Below are 22,249 nucleotides of genomic sequence, written 5' to 3'. Positions count from 1 at the left end.
TGTCAAATTAGTCATAATGAAACATTTCTTGTTCAACAAGTGAACTACTTTATCAGTTAATTGTGTAACTACTTATATTAATATAAAATATAAATATGTTTGAAGTCAGATAATGGGCAATTTTGTTAATATGATTCTGTTTTTGTGAAATACACAACTGAACAGAAGGTTAATTCTAAAACCAACAAACAAAGCGTTGATTTCTTTTTATGGTGGTTATTTTGGCCTGCAAATTGAGCCATCTCAGTTGACTTTCGTTTTTAGTTTGTGTTCTGTTCAATGTTATTGTTTATTAATCGTATATAATAACCAAAAGAAACATCTTTTCAGATATTTCTGCTACGTACATTTCCTATTCTGGTGCGGTTAATATAGATGTATTGATACCGAATATGATACAATAGACGCTTGTTTGCCATCTGAACCATAGGTAAGACAACATATAAATGACTATAGATACATGCTATGTACTAGAAACTTAAAAATAGACATACTAAATATGACAAAAAAGTTTGCCCTTTTCCATATTACAGTAAAAAACATGGATTTCAGAAAAGATAGTTAAGACTAACAGAGTTTGGGTTTTATAAATATATACCAGAACATCATAAATATACATAACTAATTTATATACATAAAAATGAATAGTTAAATGGATGACGATCTTCACTAGGCAAAACTCGAAAATACTAAAGCAACAGGAAGGGCCCATTCAATGTTACTTCTTTAAATATCTACCCACAACTTTCTTTTTCGGCCAAATAACCATCATTACGAGTTCAGTGTGGCCTGTATTTCTTCCAAGCTTTTTCCTTTTGTTTCCGGCACTAACTTTACTACAAAAACAATAGTAAGAAGAGAAAATCCCGAAAACAGCCAAAACGTACCTGTATGCAAAGAAAACAAATCTCTTTAGATTAAGCAAGTAAAACAAACCTAAACTAGAAAGACGGTGAATATGTACAGATGTACCTTCAGGACTCCAGTTGATGAGGAAGTTGAAACTGTAAGAAACAACCCACGCACCCAACCAATTCACTATGCATACCAAGCTTCCTGCAGCACCTTTTATGTGCAATGGGAATATCTGTAAAGCAAAAGAAACCCATTATTAGATGGCAGGACTGTTGTAGAGTCAAAACGTAAGAAGGGTATGCTCTAGTTTTTCAATGGCTACCTCAGACATGATCAACCATGGTATTGCACCCATCCCAACTGAAAACGATGCTATGAATACCAGAACACCCGAGACAGCGAGAAATGCTACCCATTCACTGAAAATGGCTTGGCTCTTGTTTATAAACAACATAATACTAAAGTCAGGCTTTGCGTTTATAGCATAGGTAAAGTGTGAAAGTAAAGAAACTAAAAAAACCTTGAAGAAAAATCCAGTTCCAGTAAGAAAACAGCCAAGACTACAACCGCTTGCAGAGATCAGAAGGAGAATCCTTCTGCCGGCTTTATCCATTAAGATTACGCCAACTATCGTTATAGGAATCTGGATTTGAAGATACTAGTATTAACAAGACATGGAATAAATAAATAAAATAAGAAAAAAAGGTCAGCAAATAGACAAACCTGAATCAAGGCATAAGCAATGGTTCCAGCTTTACCAGATTTAAGTCCTGCATACAACAGTTTATGCAATTTCGAATGAAATACTATGGATCCAGAATCCAAAGTAGTAATGTACACGAAAGAAAAGGTGTACCAGCAAATTGAAATGTTTCGCTTGCATAGAATCCTATCCCATTGATTCCTCCATCTTGTTGACAAATCATTAATCCAACGGAGATCTAAATCATTGACAAGAAACAAATTCTAAATGAGTCATGTTTATTTTCGAAATGTGAAGTTATATTCAACTATAAGAGAATCAAATGGACAGTACTTACAATAACTGGTTTTATGTATTTCGGATCAAACAAATCCAATACTCTAGCTTTAGGCAGACTTTGAAGAGCAAGTATAGTCTCCTATAAGAAATCAAGCAAGTGATTAGACTATGTGTCAATGGCTATGGCTCATGCATATATTTTGGTCATAAAAGGCCTAACTTGGACTTCTAAGAATTCAGTTTAGGCATAGCCAATGACTATTGACCAAATGAACACTAAAAACGTTAATGATTAACAAAACTTGCAAAAATATAACAAAAAAGGCAAGTACTATACTTTTATCTCGGCCGCTTCAGCAGTAATGTTTGCCTTTGGACCACGTAGTTTGCCCAAAGAATCATCAAATTCTAAGTCACGCCCTTCCTTAGCCTAAAATGAAAGATATCCAATTAATGTTATTACTTTAAATCTTACATTGTCTTAAAGCCTCCATAACGTTAAAAAAGTTTTCAGAACGTACTAGCCACCGAGGGGACTCTGGAATAAACATTAGGCCGGCAATCAGGAGTACACTGGGAGTAAGACCTGCAAATCATCCAACCCATAAGTCCTTAAATCTTATGTTTGGCAGTGAAAAGATAGATTCTAGTACTAGTACATACTGGTTAAACCTAAAGTTCTCCATGTAACAACTGTTCCCAGCAAAAACGATATTGATGAACCAGTAACAATCATGAGCTGCATGAATTAACATTAAAAAAACCATGTTAATTACCCAACTTCATTTTGGTGAAATTAATGTGATAAATTAAAACGTCTTAGTCATCGTTCTAACCTGATTGAGGGTGGTAAGTCCTCCACGGAGCTCTTTTGGTGCTATTTCCGCGATATATATAGGAACCTATTTAACAATGTCAAGTTTAAACATTTGTGCACATTGTGAAGTAGATTACACTACTACTTTCAACATAATGTTGGTAATTTACCACATAAGTGTAGATCCCTATACCATATCCAGTGAAGAATCGGCCCGTATCAAGTAACACGGATCCCTGAAAATTTATGTAACATTGTAGCAACAATATTTAAGTAAAAAACCTTGAATTAAGGCTAAATCAATATATAAGTTACTATATAACATCAAAATGTATTAATTACCATGGCGTAATACACTGCAAGCCATCCTGCTATACAAAAAACTGATCCTAACGCCATGGACTGTTTTTCAACGACAAAGGAAAACATAAGTTTTAGGCAATGAGAAGATAATAGCAGAAATATAGGCAGTCAAGTAGACAACATGAATCTGTATGTTGCAGGCTGTATATCATACATATCGAGCTGTATAAGATAACCACATGTGTACGATTATATAGATGTGGTATAAATGATATATGCACGCACATATATATTTAGAAATCCTTAAGTAGGTGTGACAATTTGGTCAGTTATTTGGTTAATATTACCAAACCCGGCCTCATTAGATGATCGGTTTGGGAATTTTAACGATAACCTCAGAATATGTTAGCCTGAGTACCACCCATTTGACCTGTTTATCAATCGAGCCAGCCAGGTTGGCGGGTTGACTTTGGTTCTAATGGATAAAATGGATATCAATATATCATGCTTACCGGTTTAAATCCTAACCATTTTTTTTCAAATAAAAGTATAAAACTAAACATATGTAATAATTTAAGGAAATTCGGTAAAAAATTCTGCTAGGTTGACCCATTTATCCAAATGGTCAACCCAAGCTTGACCTGAAAAAAAGTCAAATTGGCAAGTTGTGGTTTAGGTTACACAAATCCAACCCATATATGTTGTATCAGGTTGGTTTTGGGTTGTGTCAAGTATTTTTAATGTCCAATTCTAAAGTCAAATGCATTAATAACATAAAATTTGGTCAAACACCTGTGATTCCTTACAAGCAAAATGTGAAGGCTAGCTCTATCTCTCAATTACCTATCCTGTGCTCGAGAAGGTCCCTCAGTTCCTCGGCAGCACCTCGAGGTGCATTTAGCATCCAGAAAAAAAATTTATTCCTATTTTTGTTACTTATTTTATTTTTTTTTCAAAATCCACAATTTGATTTTAAAAAATAGGCTTGTACACAAGATGCACAAGTTTCATACCCCTTTTCGACCAATTGAGTCTGCAATTCTCCCGCTGGTTACTGATCCAATCATTGCACCAATTGTTATTATCGACCCAAAAAGAGAAAACTGCAAAATCATATACAAGAGTAATGAACAAGCTATATAAGGCTAAGCGGAGCAAGGCTTCCTCATAAAGCCCCTCCTAGAAGCATCTTTTGACAAGTGTCAATCCAGTCATCAAGGGGCTTTCTCCCATATTCACATGGAGCAAGGCTTCTTCATAATGCCCTTTTTGTGGGCCACACATGTATTTTTTATTTTTCTGTTTTATGTTTTGTTTAACAAAACTTTGGAATCTTGCATGTAGCCATTTGGAATCTTGCACAACTTTCCTTTTTTTTAAGCGTCTTGTACAAGGCGCCTAGAGTATTTTTTTAATCAATAAAGCCTCTTGGGGCAATGTACATGGCTTTATAAGGCTTTATAAGGCTTCTTGACACAAAAAAAGGTAAAATAACGCCTTGCTCCGGATGACCTAAATCATACTACAAACCATTGTACAATCAATAAATAACAGTAATCAACCTGAGCAACTGATAAATTCAAATCGTTACAAATAGCAGATTGAGCAGGAGCTGAGAATCCCACCTGCAATAAAACAATTCACAATATATCATTGTTGTACTTGTTTTCCAAATCCTTAGAAAATGCCATTTGGCAACACGTGCATTTGATGTCAACAACACTTTTAGTTTTTATCAACCCATCAACCATAGGTGGCTAGCCCAAAATCAAGAACATGAAATATCAAGAAGATATATCTATGGGTGTAAGTATGTGCATTTTTCCAAAAAGAAAAAGTTCAGAAGAGAAACTCCTCATATAGCATGGATTTTGCTAACCTTGATTTTAAGCATGATGGTTAATATGTTCAACATTATATAATAAACTTACACACATTCCAAATTCAAGGGAACCACAAACGGCAACAGCGGTGCTAAAAAGCACCATTGAAAGCGACTCTTTATGATCTTTTTCACCAACATTTTTCTTATCATCTATCAATGGTTTCTCCAAATCCTTTACAACGGATTTGTTATCCGCTTTTTCAATGTCTCTATTCTTTGTAATCCCCATGGCTACTTAGCCAGAATGATGAAGATGATCAATAGTATTTGTGGTGACAGATATATATAAAAAATGGTGTGATAGAAATATATACAAATTACAATTTACAGGGTTTGCATGTAAAAAGGAAGAAGGCGAATACCCCATGCACACATTATTATCTCCACCGTACGTTATATATGCAAATAACCAAAATAAGTCAGTAACTTTATTTTTTAATGTGAGGTAAATTTGTCAAGAAATATATTTGTTAGAAAAATGTTTCTAGTCCAACTCCATCAACTTTATAATTAAGCACCCCACATGTTTAGAGTTTATCTTTTCTTTTTTCCAATGTAGGATATGGATTTTACACCCAACAATCCTCACCTCAAGGCTCAAACAACACAAATTTCTCCTATGATCCCCACCTTTTTCAAATTACCTACATTTTGGTTATAAACCCACTTGTTAGAACGGTTTCGGGGTTCCACTCTAAAAATCATATGGTAGTGTAGTGATTGAGGGAGTAACTAACCTTCATGCTTATATAAGTTTACACTTTTTCAAAATGGGATATGAGTTTTACACCCAATAACCCTCCCCTCAATTAATTAAACCAAAAAAAAAAAAAAACAAAATTCCGCTTTGGGCCTCCCTTCGACTATAGTCCGTAATCTCATCTTTTTCATACAACAAACAATTTTCATTTGAACACACTACCAGCTAATTGTATTAGCAATTGGTATTACACACTACTAGACAACTGGGCTTTACCGACGAAAATAATCCTTCCCAACTACAGACGGATTTACCGACAGATAAGTGACATTGTTTAAAAAAACACGAGTCACAAAGCGACATACTTACCGACGGAATTTTGCCGTGCTAATCCGTCGATAGTGATTACCGACGAAAATGACTGTATTTACTATTGGTGCCATGAATATCTCCTTGCGTTATGATTTTTTTTTTTTTTTTTGGTTATGTAACTTAGTTTTAATAGAAATTAGTTTTGACCCTTTCTAGTCAACTCAAGCAATAAAATAAGGTAATAATAGGTATATAAGTGGTAAAGATAGTGTTGTTGGTGCTTGATGAAAATATTACAAGGGTCCAGGTTCATTGTTTAAAAAATCATTTTAGGGTTTTTGTTTTTGTTTGCCTATAAGGTCGCTTGAGGTTTTTTGTTTCTTTGGTTAAGCACGTGGGTACAAAAGGCATTGGATCGGAGATTTGATTGGAAGCAAATGGCAATACAAGTATGAAAACTTTGAGAAAAACATTTATGCGAGAGCCTAACTTGTTAATGAAAAAGTAGACCTTGGTATACAAATAGAGTTGATCCACATAGTAAAAGGGCTAAAGTTATGGTGACGGGGATGCGTGATAGTGTTGTTGAGTGCTTGATGAAGAAATTACTAAGGTCTAGGTTCTTGCATTGTTTAGAAAGGTTGCTTTTGAGGTTTCTTTTTTCCACCGCACATATTTTACAGTTTTTTTTTTTCAAACAACAATGGTGATTGGACTCAGCGACATTGTCTCTTCATTGTCCGGTAGAGATCGACTACGTCACCATACATATTTTATAGTATTATACAATACCTTAAAACATATTTGATAGTGCACAACTAAAATATGATGGTTTATATAAATCTAACAATATTAGCATATTTCATATCCTGGGCACTAAAAAGTAAAAACCACAATATATATACAGAAACTTTTATCCATTTTGTTTTCCTCTCTGTGTCGGCCACCATGTTACATTGCTAAGTTTTACAAAAAATTGGATGTAAGCCTACTTGTCACAAATTGACAAATATGAATTCACCATATTCGTCACTTTGAAGTTTGAACACGACTTTAACAAACATAAATTGTTTCATACGTCTCTAAAAATCATTATTAAGCCTCAATTAGTTCTCCATATTATTGGTTAACCATTATCATCATTACATTTAAACATAGGTCTTATTCCGTCATTATCCTTTGCTTAATTTTAAAATTTTGACTTTTGACCAAGCATTTGGATTTTTTTTTTTTTTCCCTACATTTTAAAGCTAATGGATTGATGGCTGAGTGGCTCCATCTCACGGTGTGATGACACACTACGGAGCTTCATGATGAGGCCGTCGCTTATTTTATTATTCTTTTTCATAGTAGCTTCGAGATTTAGCTACATATATATATATATATATATAGAAGGCTTTAGATACCAACTTTTAGTTATACGCAGCTAAGTATATCTAAGAAGCTTCAGCTATCAACTTTAACTCCTTAAGCTATATTTACGAGCCGATGTCTAGTTTTGTTTTGCCAAATATGCCCTTAGTATGAGATTATGAGCAGGGTGTGACGAGTGTAATAGAGTGTGCTACTCTGGATACTCATAGTTTTATAGCACAACTAAGGATAGATAACCAATTTTTTATATATGTATAAATGAATAATAAAATAAGATATATATTACTAGCTAGACTAAACAAAACCTGACAGCTACTAACTTAACATTAATCGCCCATTCGACGTTATGATTCTCAAATATCTACCTAAGACTATAGTGACTTCTTTCAAGCAGCAATTTCATTTGACCATTATGAGTTGATGGAAGCTTGAATTTCTTCCAAGCTTTTTCCTTTCGTTTCAGGCACTAACTTTGCCACAAAGATAACTGTGAGGATACAAAATCCGGAAAACAACCAGAATGTACCTACAAACAAATGAAACATGTCTATTTAGCTCGAGAATTTAAAGGAGTCTGAACCTGCAGGATGGTGAATACTTACCAGCAGGACTCCAGTTAATAAGAAAGTTAAAACTGTATGAAACTGCCCATGCACCAAACCAATTCACTAGCACGGCTACACTCCCTGCAGCGCCTTTTATATGCAAGGGGAATATCTGAAAAACAAAAGAAGCCCGTTAAGGATTAACCTGACTGTTTCGAAGTCAAAACTTATGGAGGGTGAGGCATGGTTTTTTAAGGTTACCTCAGACATGATTAACCAAGGTACAGCCCCCATTCCAATTGAGAACGCTGCTATGAATATCAGAACACCAGAAACGGCAAGAAGAGGGACCCATTCGAGAAAAATGGCTTGACCCTTGAAAAAAAATGAAGTTCCAGCAAGAAAACAACCAAGAAATGTCCCAGATGAAGATACCTGATTGGAGGGAAAAGAAATATTAGCATTTTGCCCAAAAACATGTACTTTGACTCATATAGTTTCAAATTTTAGTTCAAAATGTTTAGTAGTTAGTGCTTACAAAAAGAAGAGCCCTTCTCCCTGATTTGTCCATTAAGAATACCCCGAGCATCGTTACAGGAATCTGTATTAAACAATAACAAGACATCAGAAAACCAATCAAACAGAACAGCATTGGCTTCACCAGCCATGGCTCAGATTAACAAACCTGAATTAAGGCATAGGCAATGGTTCCAGTTTTACCCGATGAAAGTCCTGTGCATGCATAACAATTAACTTTTATCAACAAAAAATCGATGCAGCCAGAACTTTAGGTGCACAAATTAAGTGCAACTAGTTCACAATGCACAACTCTAAAGCTACTAAGCTAAATAAAAAGAGAAACCATACCAGCAGTTTGAAAGGTTTCACTTGCATAGAATCCTATTCCATTGATTCCACAAGATTGTTGGCATACCATTAATCCAACAGCAATCTAAGAAACAAGTTCTAACTCAATTGCGTTCTTTACAAACTCTAGAGTTATATTTCATCCATAAGTAAAGTGTTCATGGCTTACAATAACGGCTTTGATGTATTTTTCATTGAATAAATCCGATAGTCTAGCTTTAGGAAGACTTTGAAGAGTATATATAGTTTCCTATAAGAAAAACAGGCAAGCAATTAACCACTTCTGTTTGTACAAGTAGGTAAAAAAAAAAAATGTAGCAGAACTATCACACTACATGTATCTCATCGGTTTCAGCAGCAATGTTTGCTTTCTGACCACGGAGTTTGCGTAAAGAATACTCGAATTCTGCTATGCGTCCTACTTTTGCCTGATATAAAGTTATATATATAATGTTATTAGCGTGTATACTATAATTACTTAATTAGATCCTATCAGCTTTTGACGTTTGTTAGAACATACCAGCCATCGAGGGGATTCTGGAATAAACATTAGGCCGACAAGCAGAAGCATGCAGGGGACAAGTCCTGCAAACCAAATTATGCCAGATTATATTAAGCTTTTAGATTCACCATCAAGAATCATCAAATCTATTGATATCTGTATATACCGGTTAAAGCTAATGTTCTCCATGAAACAACGGTTCCCAACAAGAATGATATCGATGAACCAGTAACAATCATGAGCTGCATGAATTAACAGATAAATGAACTGTTACAAGTTAGCCAACAAAATATTCATGTAAAAAAGCAAAAGCTAAGCAAAAATAAGCCTGCTAGCGTACTTGATTGAGAGTGGTGAGCCCTCCACGTAGGTTTTTGGGTGCTATTTCAGCAATATATATTGGAACCTATTAATCAATGCCGAAATCTAAACATTTGTGCAAATTGTGAAGTACAGAATTCAACAAACTTGAATTCAGTTCAGCTTTTTACCACATAAGAGAAAATCCCTATGCCATATCCAGTGAAGAACCGGCCCGTATCAAGAGTAAAAGTTCCCTATATTTAAATATCATATCAACAAACAAGAAATAAGCACCATTGTCCAAAGGTGAGAAAACAAAATATGTACACTAGTAAAATGTCACAAAATATAAATTGTTTGTAAATTACCATGGTGAAAAAGATGGCAAGCCATCCTGCTATACAGAAAACAGCTGATAATGCCATGGCCTGTTTTAGAAATAAAATACATAAAAAAAATATAAATCATATAGTACAAATCATAGAAAATTTGATGGAAGAAAGATTTGGGAGACAAATATCGTGTTACATAGGCTGTAGTACTTCATCATGTATATAATGTTGCAATATGTGCACATGCTTATGACAGTCATGTGTCTGTAGAAGATCAGATATTAAAAGGCCATTTCTGTCTATATTATATTAAGTATGAGTATATCTACATGTTTCTGATACTCATATCATATGATGCACATGTTATAATATGAAATAGTCGTTACTGTCTATCTTTGGTTATGTTTATACATATGGAAAATTACATCTATGTTTCTATATATATGGGTTAATGAATAGACGAATTAAATAAAGGAAAATAAGATTAAATTAAAATTTGGTCAAGGCCTATGTTTTCATAAAATTAAAAACTGTTTCTATTTGACATGTGTTTTAGATACTTGTCGTACCAAAACTACCTTTTTCTAAAAGCAAATTAAGCAAAACATATCATAAACAAATCTTAATTAAGAAAATCCAACAAATAATTTGCCATGCAGATAACAAATAATCTTACCCCTTTTCGACCGATTGTATCTGCAATTCTACCGCTCGTAATTGCTCCAATCATTGCTCCAATTGTTACAATTGAACCAAATAGTGAATACTGCAAAAACCAATCTGTGCAATCATTATTTTGTTCTTTTTTAAATTTCAAACATAAGCAAAAACACTTTTGTGCACCAAAACAAAAGTGTCACATCACTTTTGTATTTACCCCGATAAAAAAAAGAGTGACAAAACGGCCCCTTTTTAACTTATACTATGAGTATAGACCACCATCCCGGCGCAGCCACCCCTCACCACCGGCCAGTCCGGCGGCACAGCCTGGCCGGGAAAAAATTTTGTCTAAAATTTGTAATATTTAACCTTAAAAAGTACAGTAAATTAACTATGCAACTAATCTTATTTGAATCATATATATAATATATTATTAAAAGAACAAATAATCAAACCTCAGCAACGGATAAATTCAAATCAATGCTGATATCAGATTGAACAGGAGCAGAATATCCAACCTGCAACACATTTTCAGAATTTCAAAATCAAAACATAAAAATTTCACAAATCCTATTATTGTTATTATTTTTTCTCTTCAAAAAAATTCAACTATTTTAGTATCACTTACACATGACCCGAATTCAAGAGAGCCACAAACCGCAACAGCAGTACTCAACAAAACCATCCCAATCGAATCATTCTGAATTATGACTTCTTGTTTTTTAACCGCCTCATCATTGAAATTCTTTTTAGAACTGTAGTCATCAATAAGTGGCTCGAACAAATCTTCGAGCCCCTTATTATCTCCTTTCTCAATGTCCCTGTGCTCAGTAATCGCCATTAGTACGTAGTTACAGAGCAGAGGGGCAAGGATAAATAGCTAGAAAGGAGATATTTTTTTGTGAAATCTAATAAAATCCTATAGATATTTATAAGGACAATGCAATGATTGTATATGGGTGATGTAAGTGAGAAATTTTATTTTTTTGAGAAATAGATATTTATAGTGGCATGTGAGGAAAAAAAATAAAAATGAAGAAGAAGATGAAGGAATTAAGAGAGTAGTGAGTGAATGCATGTGAGATGAAGAGCTGTATCTGACGTGGTTCTACGTGTCTGGGTAACTTCTCTCATCAATAAACGACGCCATTGTTGTCACACTTGATATATATGCATGCTAGCTAGCTAATACCTCTGCTTATTCTTTCAATTTTTTGAAACTAACCTTTGGATTTTTGTTGTCATCTTTTCTTTCTATCTCTATCATCTTTTATTTAAATAATATATATGTAGATAGATGTATACAACCAAGACCAACAACAACGTTGTGTTCATTTATTTTCCTTAAAATCATTTTGTTTTTTTTTCAACTTGGATATAAACATTTTCCATTTATGTGGATCTAGTTTTTTATGAGTATCAACTAAATTTATAGCATAACGTCCAAAATTAAACTGGTTTTTGTTTTTTACAAATATTTATTTATTTACCCTTTATGAACTTGAACAATTTTCATGTTTGTACTTAATTTTTACATTTTTATGTTTCTACATGTTGGCCACAATTTTCAACTCTACCGTTTGTATCACCAGCTATAAGCCTATAATTAGGTTACATATATTATTATTATTTATTATCATTATTTTACTTTCTTACACAATAAACATTTTCTTGATTTAATTAAAAGATACATACCACATACAATTTATAAATATATTTATAAAACTTACACAAAAAGATTGTCTTAGTAAAATCAGTGGGTATTTCCATGCAACAAATGGGTCCCACTCAAAGTCAAAGTTTTCGGGACTAACTCAAAGTCAAAGTCAAAGTTCTTGGGACAACTTTAATAAAATAAACCAAAAGACTGATTGTGTTAAAGGCAAGAGTGTAGCCGGCAAATTTCATCGACAAGTTGTTTTGGCAAGTTTTGATAATTTGGCAAGACTATAGCATATGCATTGGCAAGTTTTGACAAGTCAAGCAGCAAGTTGGATCAGCTAGTTTTGACCGATTGAAATAAACGTTGAGAGCATGAGCATGTTTGTTGGTAGGTGAGAAATAATTATTTTTTTGTTTTGGTGATTTTGGCTCCGTCGACAACTACACCCTTTCAATCTACATCTTTTAATTTTGTTTTGGCTTCTTTTTAGCTTGGCCACATGTCAAACTTTTATTGGTTGCAATTTTGTCAAAATGCCAATATTCAGCTTTACACCCTTGTCCCTTAATTAGTACGTAAAAGTTTCGAGACGACTTTCCATGGAGGGCTCAAATGGGATGACTTTTAATCCGCAAAGAACTCAACAAAAGAAGCCTTCCTATTACCTCAACAACTGACCTTTCATGTCCAAGATAAAAAAAAAATCAACCTCGATCATCATTCTCACCGTACGTGCATTAGACAATCTGGAAGGCTGCAGAAATGAATGTGTCTTCCCAAGCCGCAAGAGACCAAACCCGAGATGGATCATCAAAAAATTAATTAAAGAACTCGTCATTCCTATGGACACGTACAATTGTACATCATCAAGAGTTAAATCAAATGGTATAGATTAGGCAAAATAATGGTGTTTTGCCCCCTTTTTAATTACATTGCTCTTGTATCGTTTTCAATTTTGCTTGTACCTTAATTCCTAGCTGAAAAAAAAAAACCTCACAAATGACTTGTTAAATAAACAAAAGTTACTCCGCTATATTATTCTACGTTCAAATATCTATACTATCTATACTAGCACTGTACCCGCACGATGCGACGGCGGTTTGGTGGTGACGGCAATTGGCGGCGGCCGTAGTGGTGTTATTCATGGCGGGTGAAACTGTGTAAGTAATTTGTATATATGTATAATTGATGTAAAGTGATAGTAGATATAATTTAGAAGATTAGGAATTAGTGGTGTAAACTATTTTATAAAGGGTAAAATGGTAATTTTTCATCTAACACTTTTATGAGAGAGAAAGTGATAATTATTATAAGATAGTATAGATAAACAAACTACCTCTCTAAAATTTAACACTCTATCTTTAAAATATCTAATTTACCTTTTTAATCTATACTAGCATCAAACACTTTATCCCTGAAATTTCAAAAATACCCTTAAAAAAAATCGTACGTGTGTCCCTTCCCTTCTCTGAAGTTGCTCACATAGTATACTAAAAACACACGCATGCGTTTCCAAATTTAATAATCAATCAATATAAAAAACGTTCACTCTAAAACAACAAAGGCGGTTTGCACTTTCAGCCGGACTAAGAAACACTTGAGATACATTCATGTAATAACACGGTACCGCTACTTAACAAACATTTTTTTCCTATGGCTCGCCGCATCGCGCGGGTAGAAAGCTAAACTAGTAAAAACATATCCACAAAAGGATATATACATATTAAATTTATTTGTTAAGTTGACAACTTGTTAACTAATTTATCGTGTATTCACTAGAAGGGTGATGGCACGGATGTTATAATATATATTTGCATATATGCATGAATATGGGTGGATTACATTTATTTATATTTAAAATTCGATTCGATATGATCAAGTGGTCTTTCCGTGAAATAACAAGCGTTCAACGTCTGATAAACAAACTATACCAAACAAAAACTCCAATCAGTGTTTCTTCGAATTAATTAATTAAAGAATAAAGAATTATTTAATTTATGGTCAGCATTGTACTTCCATCTTTTCATATCATGAGACGTATAATTTTGGAAGTTTGGATACACAATTTTAGACCAAATTATGTTGAGAAAAGGGGCTGGTATCCCGACCAGACTTTTGGTAATTAAACTGGATTATCGCTGTAAATAGTGGTGTTTTTGTCCATATCCAACTATTTGTAACGATTACTGACATGGGGCCCGCTATTTTTTGTCAGATTTGCCATTACAAACAGGAGGTCCGCACTATTTGCAGCGACTATCGCTGCAAATAGTAGGTATAGTCGATATACCAAAAAAGCTTGGTTGGGATACGATGGGCGTGAGCATCGAGACCATCGCATTTGACATCTTAGTGAATTAATTTTGTCACTTAATTTGTATCAAAATGAATATTTTACCTCAATGCCCAATGGATGATATTTTCTTTAATTGTATACTAGCATGAAAATGGAAAAATGAAAAACCTTAAGCCAATGTAAAGCGACAATAAAAATATGGACGGTTATAACTTTTTTTTTAGTAAAAAGTGAAAAAAAAAATAGAGAGTTAAGATTTCGCACTACCTCATACTCCTTATATCTCTAAAGAAAAAGGTGTAAATATCGTATTTTGGCAGCAAAGATGTGATCAAAGGGTCAGTGGGTCAACTTTATACTTTCTTTTAATTAATCTATCCCGGCTATTATTATTTCTAAACTAAACTTAAAACTTATAAAAAAAAACCTACTTCCATGTAGGTACCTCTATCCTAAAAAAATCATCATATCACAATCATATGCGTATTCCACAAATCAAACCACAACTCTAATCATCATCCAATCACCCAATATACAATCATAAACGAATGCATAAATGAAACACATCAATAAGTCAAACAAATAATCAAACACGTATGGGTGCACTTTCCAGCCCGAATCTCAATCGAGTATGGAACTACGGAACTCACCATGATCGGAAATGAGAAGTTAAGGTTGAGTTATAAACGTCCAGTCGTCCCGTGCCCACAACCTATTAATGTACATAACATGTTTACAAATCAAGACTTTACATATGGTTTTTAACTAGTTCATCTTGGTTCTGATTTGTTCATTTTGGTTCTGATTTGTTCATCTTGGTTGTGACTAGTTCATCTTGGTTATGATTAGTATTAATTCATCTTGGTTCTGGACTGTAATTAACGGTCGTTAAAAACTAACGGATCTTGGTTCTACTTTGTTCATCTTGGTTCTGAACTGTTGTCAGAATTAGTCCTCAAAACTAACGACCGTTAAAACCTGCACCCATTTCGACCCAATATGCACCCAAGCTTCATTTTGACCTCAAAATCAATTAGGAGACACTTCCAAACTCTTTTCCAAGCATAAATGAACATAACCCACAACACAAACTCGATATATAACATCAAAACTTGTCCAAATCCGTTCTTAACTCAAATAAAAGCCCTAGGAAACCCTAATTCGACCCAAAAGTTGTTTTGACCCTTTTGGAACCATTTGGAAGCCATTAATCATGTTACCAACACCTTTTAGATAAATCCATCATCAAAAACTCTTTCATTTTACAAATCCAAGACCAATATATACCCCAAAATCACTCAAAACCCTAATTTACTCAATTAATTCGGTTTGTGATGATTCTAATCCAATTGTTCATAGGGCTATTCATAATTAGACATAATTAAACATAACCCTTTCCCCAATTTCGTTTTGTAAGGCCAATTTGTGCCCAATTCATCTTTGAGTCATTTGACTTTTGACAAAAACCCTAACTTACTTAAAATCGGATTTTGGAGCTTGGATTCGTTTTGGGAAGCTTGTATGGACATATTTAGACACAACCCACTTCAAAACTCAACTCATAACACTACCTTCATGCTTAAACTCGGATTTGACCTAGTTTACCCATTTTGTAACCCTAATTTTGACCCATTTCGATTTTGACCTACAAATTGCACTAAAAAACACTTGGGTTTAACCAGAAACATGTTAATAAACATAAAATGATGAATTTGAGTGAAATGTAACTTACCAAAAATCACCACAATGCTCAAATCCAAAAATTGACCCGAATGGAAGAATTCTTGCACTTTGAAGATTCAATCTTTTGATATGTTGTTTAGAAGATGATGATGATTATTATTCTAGTTTTAATCTTGCTTAAATTTCAATAAAAGTGATAGTATCTAGAGAGGGAGAGGTATATATGTAAGTGAGTGTTCTTGGAGGTGTAAAAACGTGTTTCAGCACGTTCCCGGATCGATTAACACGAGATCTACCAATCATAGATGTGTGGAATCCGTCTATGATCGTTTTTAGGGTTAATTAATGATTATCATGATAAACACACACGAAGATAATAAGAACAGGAGATAAACACGAAAATACTATCATTAATCATATGATTACAAGATGAATCCGTATGAAAAACATCTACAATGATTACGGATTACAATCATTGAGACAAATCGTGATAGTTTGGGCGGTATCTCGAGGTATAGATCTCTACCTCCAGAACCTAGTGAATGACTATTTGTTGCAACCAAATTATCAACCTAAATTCGTGACCTAAGACTTATATTTATAGGCTGTACAAACAGACTGGGCTGTCAAATTCATACAAACGGGCTGGGCCTTACTAACTTAATAGTTCTTACGAACTTAATCTTCGTAAGGCATATATGTACGAAGTTAATAGTTCTTACGAACTTAAACTTCGTAAGCATAATTGTACGAATTTCTCAGCCTTTTAGAATTATTGCATCGGACAACAAATTGTGCACTTTATGTGCTCTAACAAGAGGGAATTTTAGAGAGAGAAATGGAAGAGTGGGTGAATGAATGGATGGGTGGAATGGAAGAGTTGGGAGAGTGAGTGGGGATATGGTTGGGTGGAAGGGTTGGGTCATGGGTGTGGGTTGTGGATCTTGGGTTTGACCCATGTGAAGTTTCTAGTTAGTCATCGTTTTGTTTAGCCTCGTGTCACATAGCACTCGATATATCGACCCGCTGAGTCCATCACTAGCTACTTACTCTCAAAATGCATGCAATTACCTTATTAATTTAATTTGTTAGTCAAATTTCGAATAAAGTCAAATGGTCAAAATTTGCGGATATTACAACAAATTCTTCCAGATAAGCAATATCTTAACATTGATTACATAATTGTCCAAGTTCTCATTGATGTCTTGCAAAAAAGTAAGTTTGTTTTTGTTATCTATGCTTTTTAATAACAATAAAAGTAGCAGTTGTCATAGGTTTTCAGTAATTTCATGTGTTGTGATTTTATTTGTAGAGTTTGGTTTATATAAGAAATTAAGAAGGATCTGTATCCTAAATATACTTAGATTCTAATCACTAATAAAAACGATGATTATCTTAATTATAGTCCAATTACAATTACTGATAACAATAATATTACAATTAGTTTGATTACAAATAAGTATATTTTGTTATTCAATAGACTTTATGTAATAAATAATCAATTACCTTTAAATTGAGTTAAAATGTAAATTGGTGATAGATAATCAAAAAGTGTAAGTTAATTGTTTTTAATTGGGTTACAGTGAAAATTGGTAACAGAAAACCAAAAAGTGTAAATTGGTGATGAAAAACCAAAAAGTGTAAATAAATTATTTTAAAATTTGGTTAGTGTAAATTAGTGATGGAAAAACCAAAATGTGTAAATTAATTTAGACATGGGTTGATTTAATTAATTTTGAGAAATTAAGGACTGTGATTAGTCAATTGAGGTTAGATCTGACCGTGGAGTTTTAATCTTGCTTTGAGAACAATTGTCTTACTCTTTAGGCTTTTAGCAAAATCTCATTTGGTGGCTGCAGATTGATACGATATGATGTCTTTTACATGTTCCTTACTTAGTTATCGAGTCAGCTGTTGTAAAGCTGGATTTAGTAACTGTTGCAGTTCTAATAAAATTTGGACTCTTTAAAAAGAAAAACAAATTAATTTTTGTTTTGAAAGTATAAATAGTTTTTGTTTTACACAAATAAATTTCGGGCTTTTTGAGAGTGGGTCACACGGCCCAACCCCATCACACAATAACTTGCAACGATGGATCACATAAATAAAATAGGTTACTAGTTCTGTATTTTATTTAAAAAATTATACTGTAATTAAATTACCATTTTTGTTTATTATTACTTTTTTATATCTATAAAATATACTCGTAATTCCTTAATTAAATAAGGTGGTTAAATTGAGCATGTGGGCTTTCTTTTGTGGGTTTACTTTTGCCATATGACATCAAAGTTTGTTTTTTCAATTATTTATAAATAAAATAATTTAAATGACACGTATAATATATTTTATGTAATGTAATTGAGTTTTATTAAAAGAAGATAAATGTGCAAACTGTGAATAAACACTTTTTCTTTTTGTTGTTTTGGATTGAAATTAAAATGGAAGGAGGTTCACGGAGCAAGTTCAAAAGGGTGTGTGTTTTCTGTGGAAGTAATCCTGGTAATAGAGATGTTTTCAGTGTTGCTGCTACTCTGTTGGGAGATGAAATGGTATCTTTTTGTTCCTTTTTCATTTTTTGGTGTACACCACCAAGTGTTTGATGAAAAGTCTCCGAGAAAGATACTTTTTTATTTTTTTTATAAATTTGGATTTTTGTGTTTTCAATCAGTATATATTGTGTTTCTCGATTAAGTGTTGTGATTATAAGTGAGTTGAGTGTTTGTTTTTGTATCTTCAAGACTTGTTTTCTTGATTGAATTTGTGGTTATATTGGATATATATATGTGTATATATATATACAGGTTAATAGGAAGATAGACTTGGTATATGGTGGTGGAAGTGTTGGTTTAATGGGGATGATATCTCAAAGAGTTTTTGATGGAGGCTGTCATGTTCTTGGGTAATATGATAAAAAATTTTACTATCCCGTATTCCTTGTGTAACTTTTATTACCTGAGCTTGTTTATCAATGTATTGTGGTTTTTAACGAAATCGTGTTGGATACTTACTTGCAGGGTTATACCTAAAGCTCTTGTACCTCTTGAGGTATATCCAACTGAAATTGTATTAATTCTCAGTTTGTCTTGGTTTTCTGCTTTTCATTTGAATGATAAATGGTCAAGTTTAGATTATGGTTTCTACAACACAGTCCTTGTGAGATGTTATTGTGGTGGGTTTTTTTCTGATTAGTCTCTTAAGTTATTATTTGAGAATGTTGTGGTGAATAGTAGAAGATAATACAACTAGAAGACCCGATCACGCTGGGGTATGTTTGGTGGGATGCAGAAGAGAATGTTGAGGGATATATATATATATATTTTTAAATTTAGCGTAGGTGATGCATGGTTATATTGACTAATATATAACTGTTGGAGGTCATCAATAGTGGAGAGACAAAAGTGGTAAAATTTCTTAAAACATGGGGTATCTAATTTTAATTTAGAGAGGTCAAGTTGACATTTTCCATGTTATAAAGTAATTTAAAGATTAAGCATAATATACATTATATATCTGGTTTTTAGTATTGGTAGTTCTATGCTGGCATGTAAGCAAAAGATCTCGAGCTATGCATTGTGTTTGGGATGATCTAAAATGTGTTTGTTGCATGTTCTTATTCTTGATAGCCCCAATTTGCTAATTTTGATAGATTTCTGGAGAACCTGTTGGAGAGGTACTTATAGTTTCAGATATGCATGAAAGGAAAGCGGAAATGGCTAGACAAGCTGATGCCTTTATTGCACTTCCTGGTATGTTTAAAAGCATGTCCAATCTTCTTCATTTTTATACATTAAAGGTGAATTCATGGTGTATATACATCAGGAGGTTATGGAACCATGGAGGAAGTATTAGAGATGATCACATGGTCGCAGCTTGGAATTCATAAGAAACCTGTGAGCTGTCGTTTTTTGATGTTCGAGTTACTTGAGCAGGAATTGTTTCATGTTTGATTTCCTTGGGCATGGTGCCTCGGTAAACTTTTAATTTTTTTCTCCCAGGTTGGCCTCCTAAATATTGATGGGTATTATAACAATTTGCTTGCATTATTTGACAATGGAGTCAAGGAAGGTTTCATCAAGCCAGGTGCTAGGGACATTGTTTTATCGGCTTCAAATGCTTTAGATTTACTTAAAAAGATGGAGGTACCTCTTCTGTTTCTTTCTTTTTTACCAGAATGTTCTCATTTGGAGTATATTATGTACTAGAGGTGGCAAATAGCAAAATGGGCGGGTTGGATAATAAAATTGAAACGGGTTGGTTGAAATGATAATTTTTAAGTATGGGTCATGGGCATGACAAACACTTTTCTGTTCATTTAACCGTTAAGTCGTGTGTTAGTCTTGATCACAAACAATATTATTACAAAAATAATCTGAGTTTTTTGAATTATAATGATCTAGGAGGTTGTTTTTTGAACATCTATCTAGGAAGTTATGTGTTTGAATAATAGACTGCTGGCGACCCCCAGCCTGCTTAACTCATTCTCTATTTTCCTAGTTGTTTTGATTTGACCCGTTTGAGATAATATAGCCATTCGTAAGTGTATGAAATGCAGTTGCCACCTCTATTCTCTGGCAAAACTAAATCACCTTCCCTGGGAAAGTTAATAACTTTACTAGTTTGCAATAAACAATATGAACTGTTTGTGGTAGACAGCCACTTTTGAATGGGATTCGGTAAAAGGTAATCTATTATTTATCTTTTCTAAAATTTTGCCTTTTCATGTAATTGCTTATTCTCCATGGCCAGCAATATACACCTGAGCATGAGCATGTCGCACCTCACGAGAGCTGGCAAGTGGGGCAAATGGAACAACTCGGAAACTATCCAAGAAAGGAAGGATAATCCAAATTTATTTAATTCCATTGTGGTGCCATTTTCACATTGGTTCCTTAAATTTGCAGATTGAAGATTGAATTTGTGTGCTTAAACTATGCTTAGTGAGTTAATGTTTAATGTCCTCTTTTTATTTAGTGTGTGTTTGGTTGTAATAGAGTTGATAGGAACAATCAATTTCTGTGTGATTCATTGTTATATGCGTTGTTCATCTTTCGAACAGCCAAAATCACATAATAGAAAAAAAGGGTCAATGTTGACCATCTTCTTGGTGAACACATTTTTTTAAGAAATTGGACTGTATGTTGTTATCTAGTTCCTCCAGTGTTGATGGTTTGGTCATTTCTTGGTATCATGGGGAATGCATCATGTGCTGGTGTTTGTTACTTTGTTGTATGTTTTTCACTTTTTTGATGTACCTTTATGATACCCTTTTACTAGTAAGACATGTCATATGGCCATATGGGATTGTATAATAATGGTCGAGGCTTTCTCATGATAAACTAGAGTTCGAAAATTCAAGATCATTATAGACATGTCTATCGAATGCATCAACTTTATCATGATAACACTTAAAATTTGTGTATTCAAGTATCATTATCACTGAACGAATGAATAATTATACGAGTAGTTGCTAAAAATTCTTTATCATTATCCCTAGATTGTATCAACTTTATCATGACAACACCTGGATTACAACATTTTTAAAACATACATAAATATACATATTTTACTAGATAGTAGGGTGAGAAAAACCGAATAAAAAAAACGTAAAATCATAAAAAACGAAAAATCCGAATCAAAAAACAAAAACCAAGAAAACCAATGGTTTTCGATTTTGGATTTCTAAAAATCGAATGTTTTGGTTGCATATGATTAAAAACTGAATCGAACAAAATTATATATTGTTTATATAATTTAGTATTTATATCCTTTTAATACTCATGATCATTAAATATGTTAATATATTTGCTTTTGTTAGGATACAATATAATATTAATTATATGTTTTATGTGAAAGTACACGACAAGATCAATTGGGTTTAATCAATTGCATATTAAAACAACACGTGAAATACATAAAAAGTTATATATGAAGATTATTTGAAATAAATATTTGAAGTTTGTTCAACTTATTTTGACAGCTTTATTGTTATGGTTGTGTTATTTTTGTTACTGATATTATTTAAATAAGTTATTGAAGTTTTAACATAATCATATGATATAAACTTTAATCTTTTTTACACCAATAGTTCAAATCCACAAATAGTTAAAAATCGACTAAAACAAAAGAAAACGAACCAAAAAAGACAAAAACCAAAAAAACCGAAACTGAAA

At 33.3% G+C, this 22,249-nt stretch overlaps 3 protein-coding genes across 3 annotated transcripts; 1 reads left to right on the top strand and 2 right to left on the bottom strand.

The window, feature by feature from the left end:
* Positions 1-663: 663 nt before the first annotated feature.
* On the bottom strand, positions 664-5,093 carry LOC122609677 (sugar transporter ERD6-like 16). Its single transcript, XM_043782629.1, has 16 exons — positions 4,889-5,093; positions 4,520-4,582; positions 3,971-4,060; positions 2,997-3,056; positions 2,825-2,890; positions 2,674-2,739; positions 2,501-2,576; positions 2,359-2,423; positions 2,175-2,267; positions 1,896-1,976; positions 1,712-1,796; positions 1,579-1,625; positions 1,376-1,498; positions 1,178-1,291; positions 973-1,087; positions 664-887 (listed from the first exon to the last, which is right to left on the bottom strand). The coding sequence occupies exons 1-16, from the start codon at positions 5,069-5,071 to the stop codon at positions 772-774; spliced, it is 1,443 nt and encodes a 480-aa protein (XP_043638564.1). The 5' UTR covers positions 5,072-5,093; the 3' UTR covers positions 664-771.
* Positions 5,094-7,457: 2,364 nt separating this feature from the next.
* On the bottom strand, positions 7,458-11,433 carry LOC122609676 (sugar transporter ERD6-like 16). The gene is made up of 16 exons (XM_043782628.1): positions 11,066-11,433; positions 10,893-10,955; positions 10,454-10,543; positions 9,814-9,873; positions 9,634-9,699; positions 9,483-9,548; positions 9,309-9,384; positions 9,161-9,225; positions 8,976-9,068; positions 8,810-8,890; positions 8,641-8,725; positions 8,459-8,505; positions 8,312-8,374; positions 8,035-8,208; positions 7,831-7,945; positions 7,458-7,754 (listed from the first exon to the last, which is right to left on the bottom strand). Exons 1-16 carry the CDS (start codon positions 11,276-11,278, stop codon positions 7,639-7,641), a joined length of 1,473 nt encoding a protein of 490 aa, XP_043638563.1. The 5' UTR covers positions 11,279-11,433; the 3' UTR covers positions 7,458-7,638.
* Positions 11,434-18,376: 6,943 nt separating this feature from the next.
* LOC122609995 (cytokinin riboside 5'-monophosphate phosphoribohydrolase LOG8) lies at positions 18,377-21,227 on the top strand. The gene is made up of 7 exons (XM_043782963.1): positions 18,377-18,628; positions 18,881-18,978; positions 19,094-19,124; positions 19,726-19,825; positions 19,899-19,969; positions 20,075-20,218; positions 20,826-21,227. The coding sequence occupies exons 1-7, from the start codon at positions 18,518-18,520 to the stop codon at positions 20,919-20,921; spliced, it is 651 nt and encodes a 216-aa protein (XP_043638898.1). The 5' UTR covers positions 18,377-18,517; the 3' UTR covers positions 20,922-21,227.
* The last annotated feature ends 1,022 nt before the right edge of the window (positions 21,228-22,249 follow it).

The sequence above is a fragment of the Erigeron canadensis genome, chromosome 8, assembly GCF_010389155.1.
Source record: "Erigeron canadensis isolate Cc75 chromosome 8, C_canadensis_v1, whole genome shotgun sequence".
In the NCBI taxonomy this organism is placed as follows: Eukaryota; Viridiplantae; Streptophyta; class Magnoliopsida; order Asterales; family Asteraceae; genus Erigeron; species Erigeron canadensis.
Note: the sequence above shows the minus strand (reverse complement) of the source record. Positions and strands in the feature narration are given on the sequence as shown.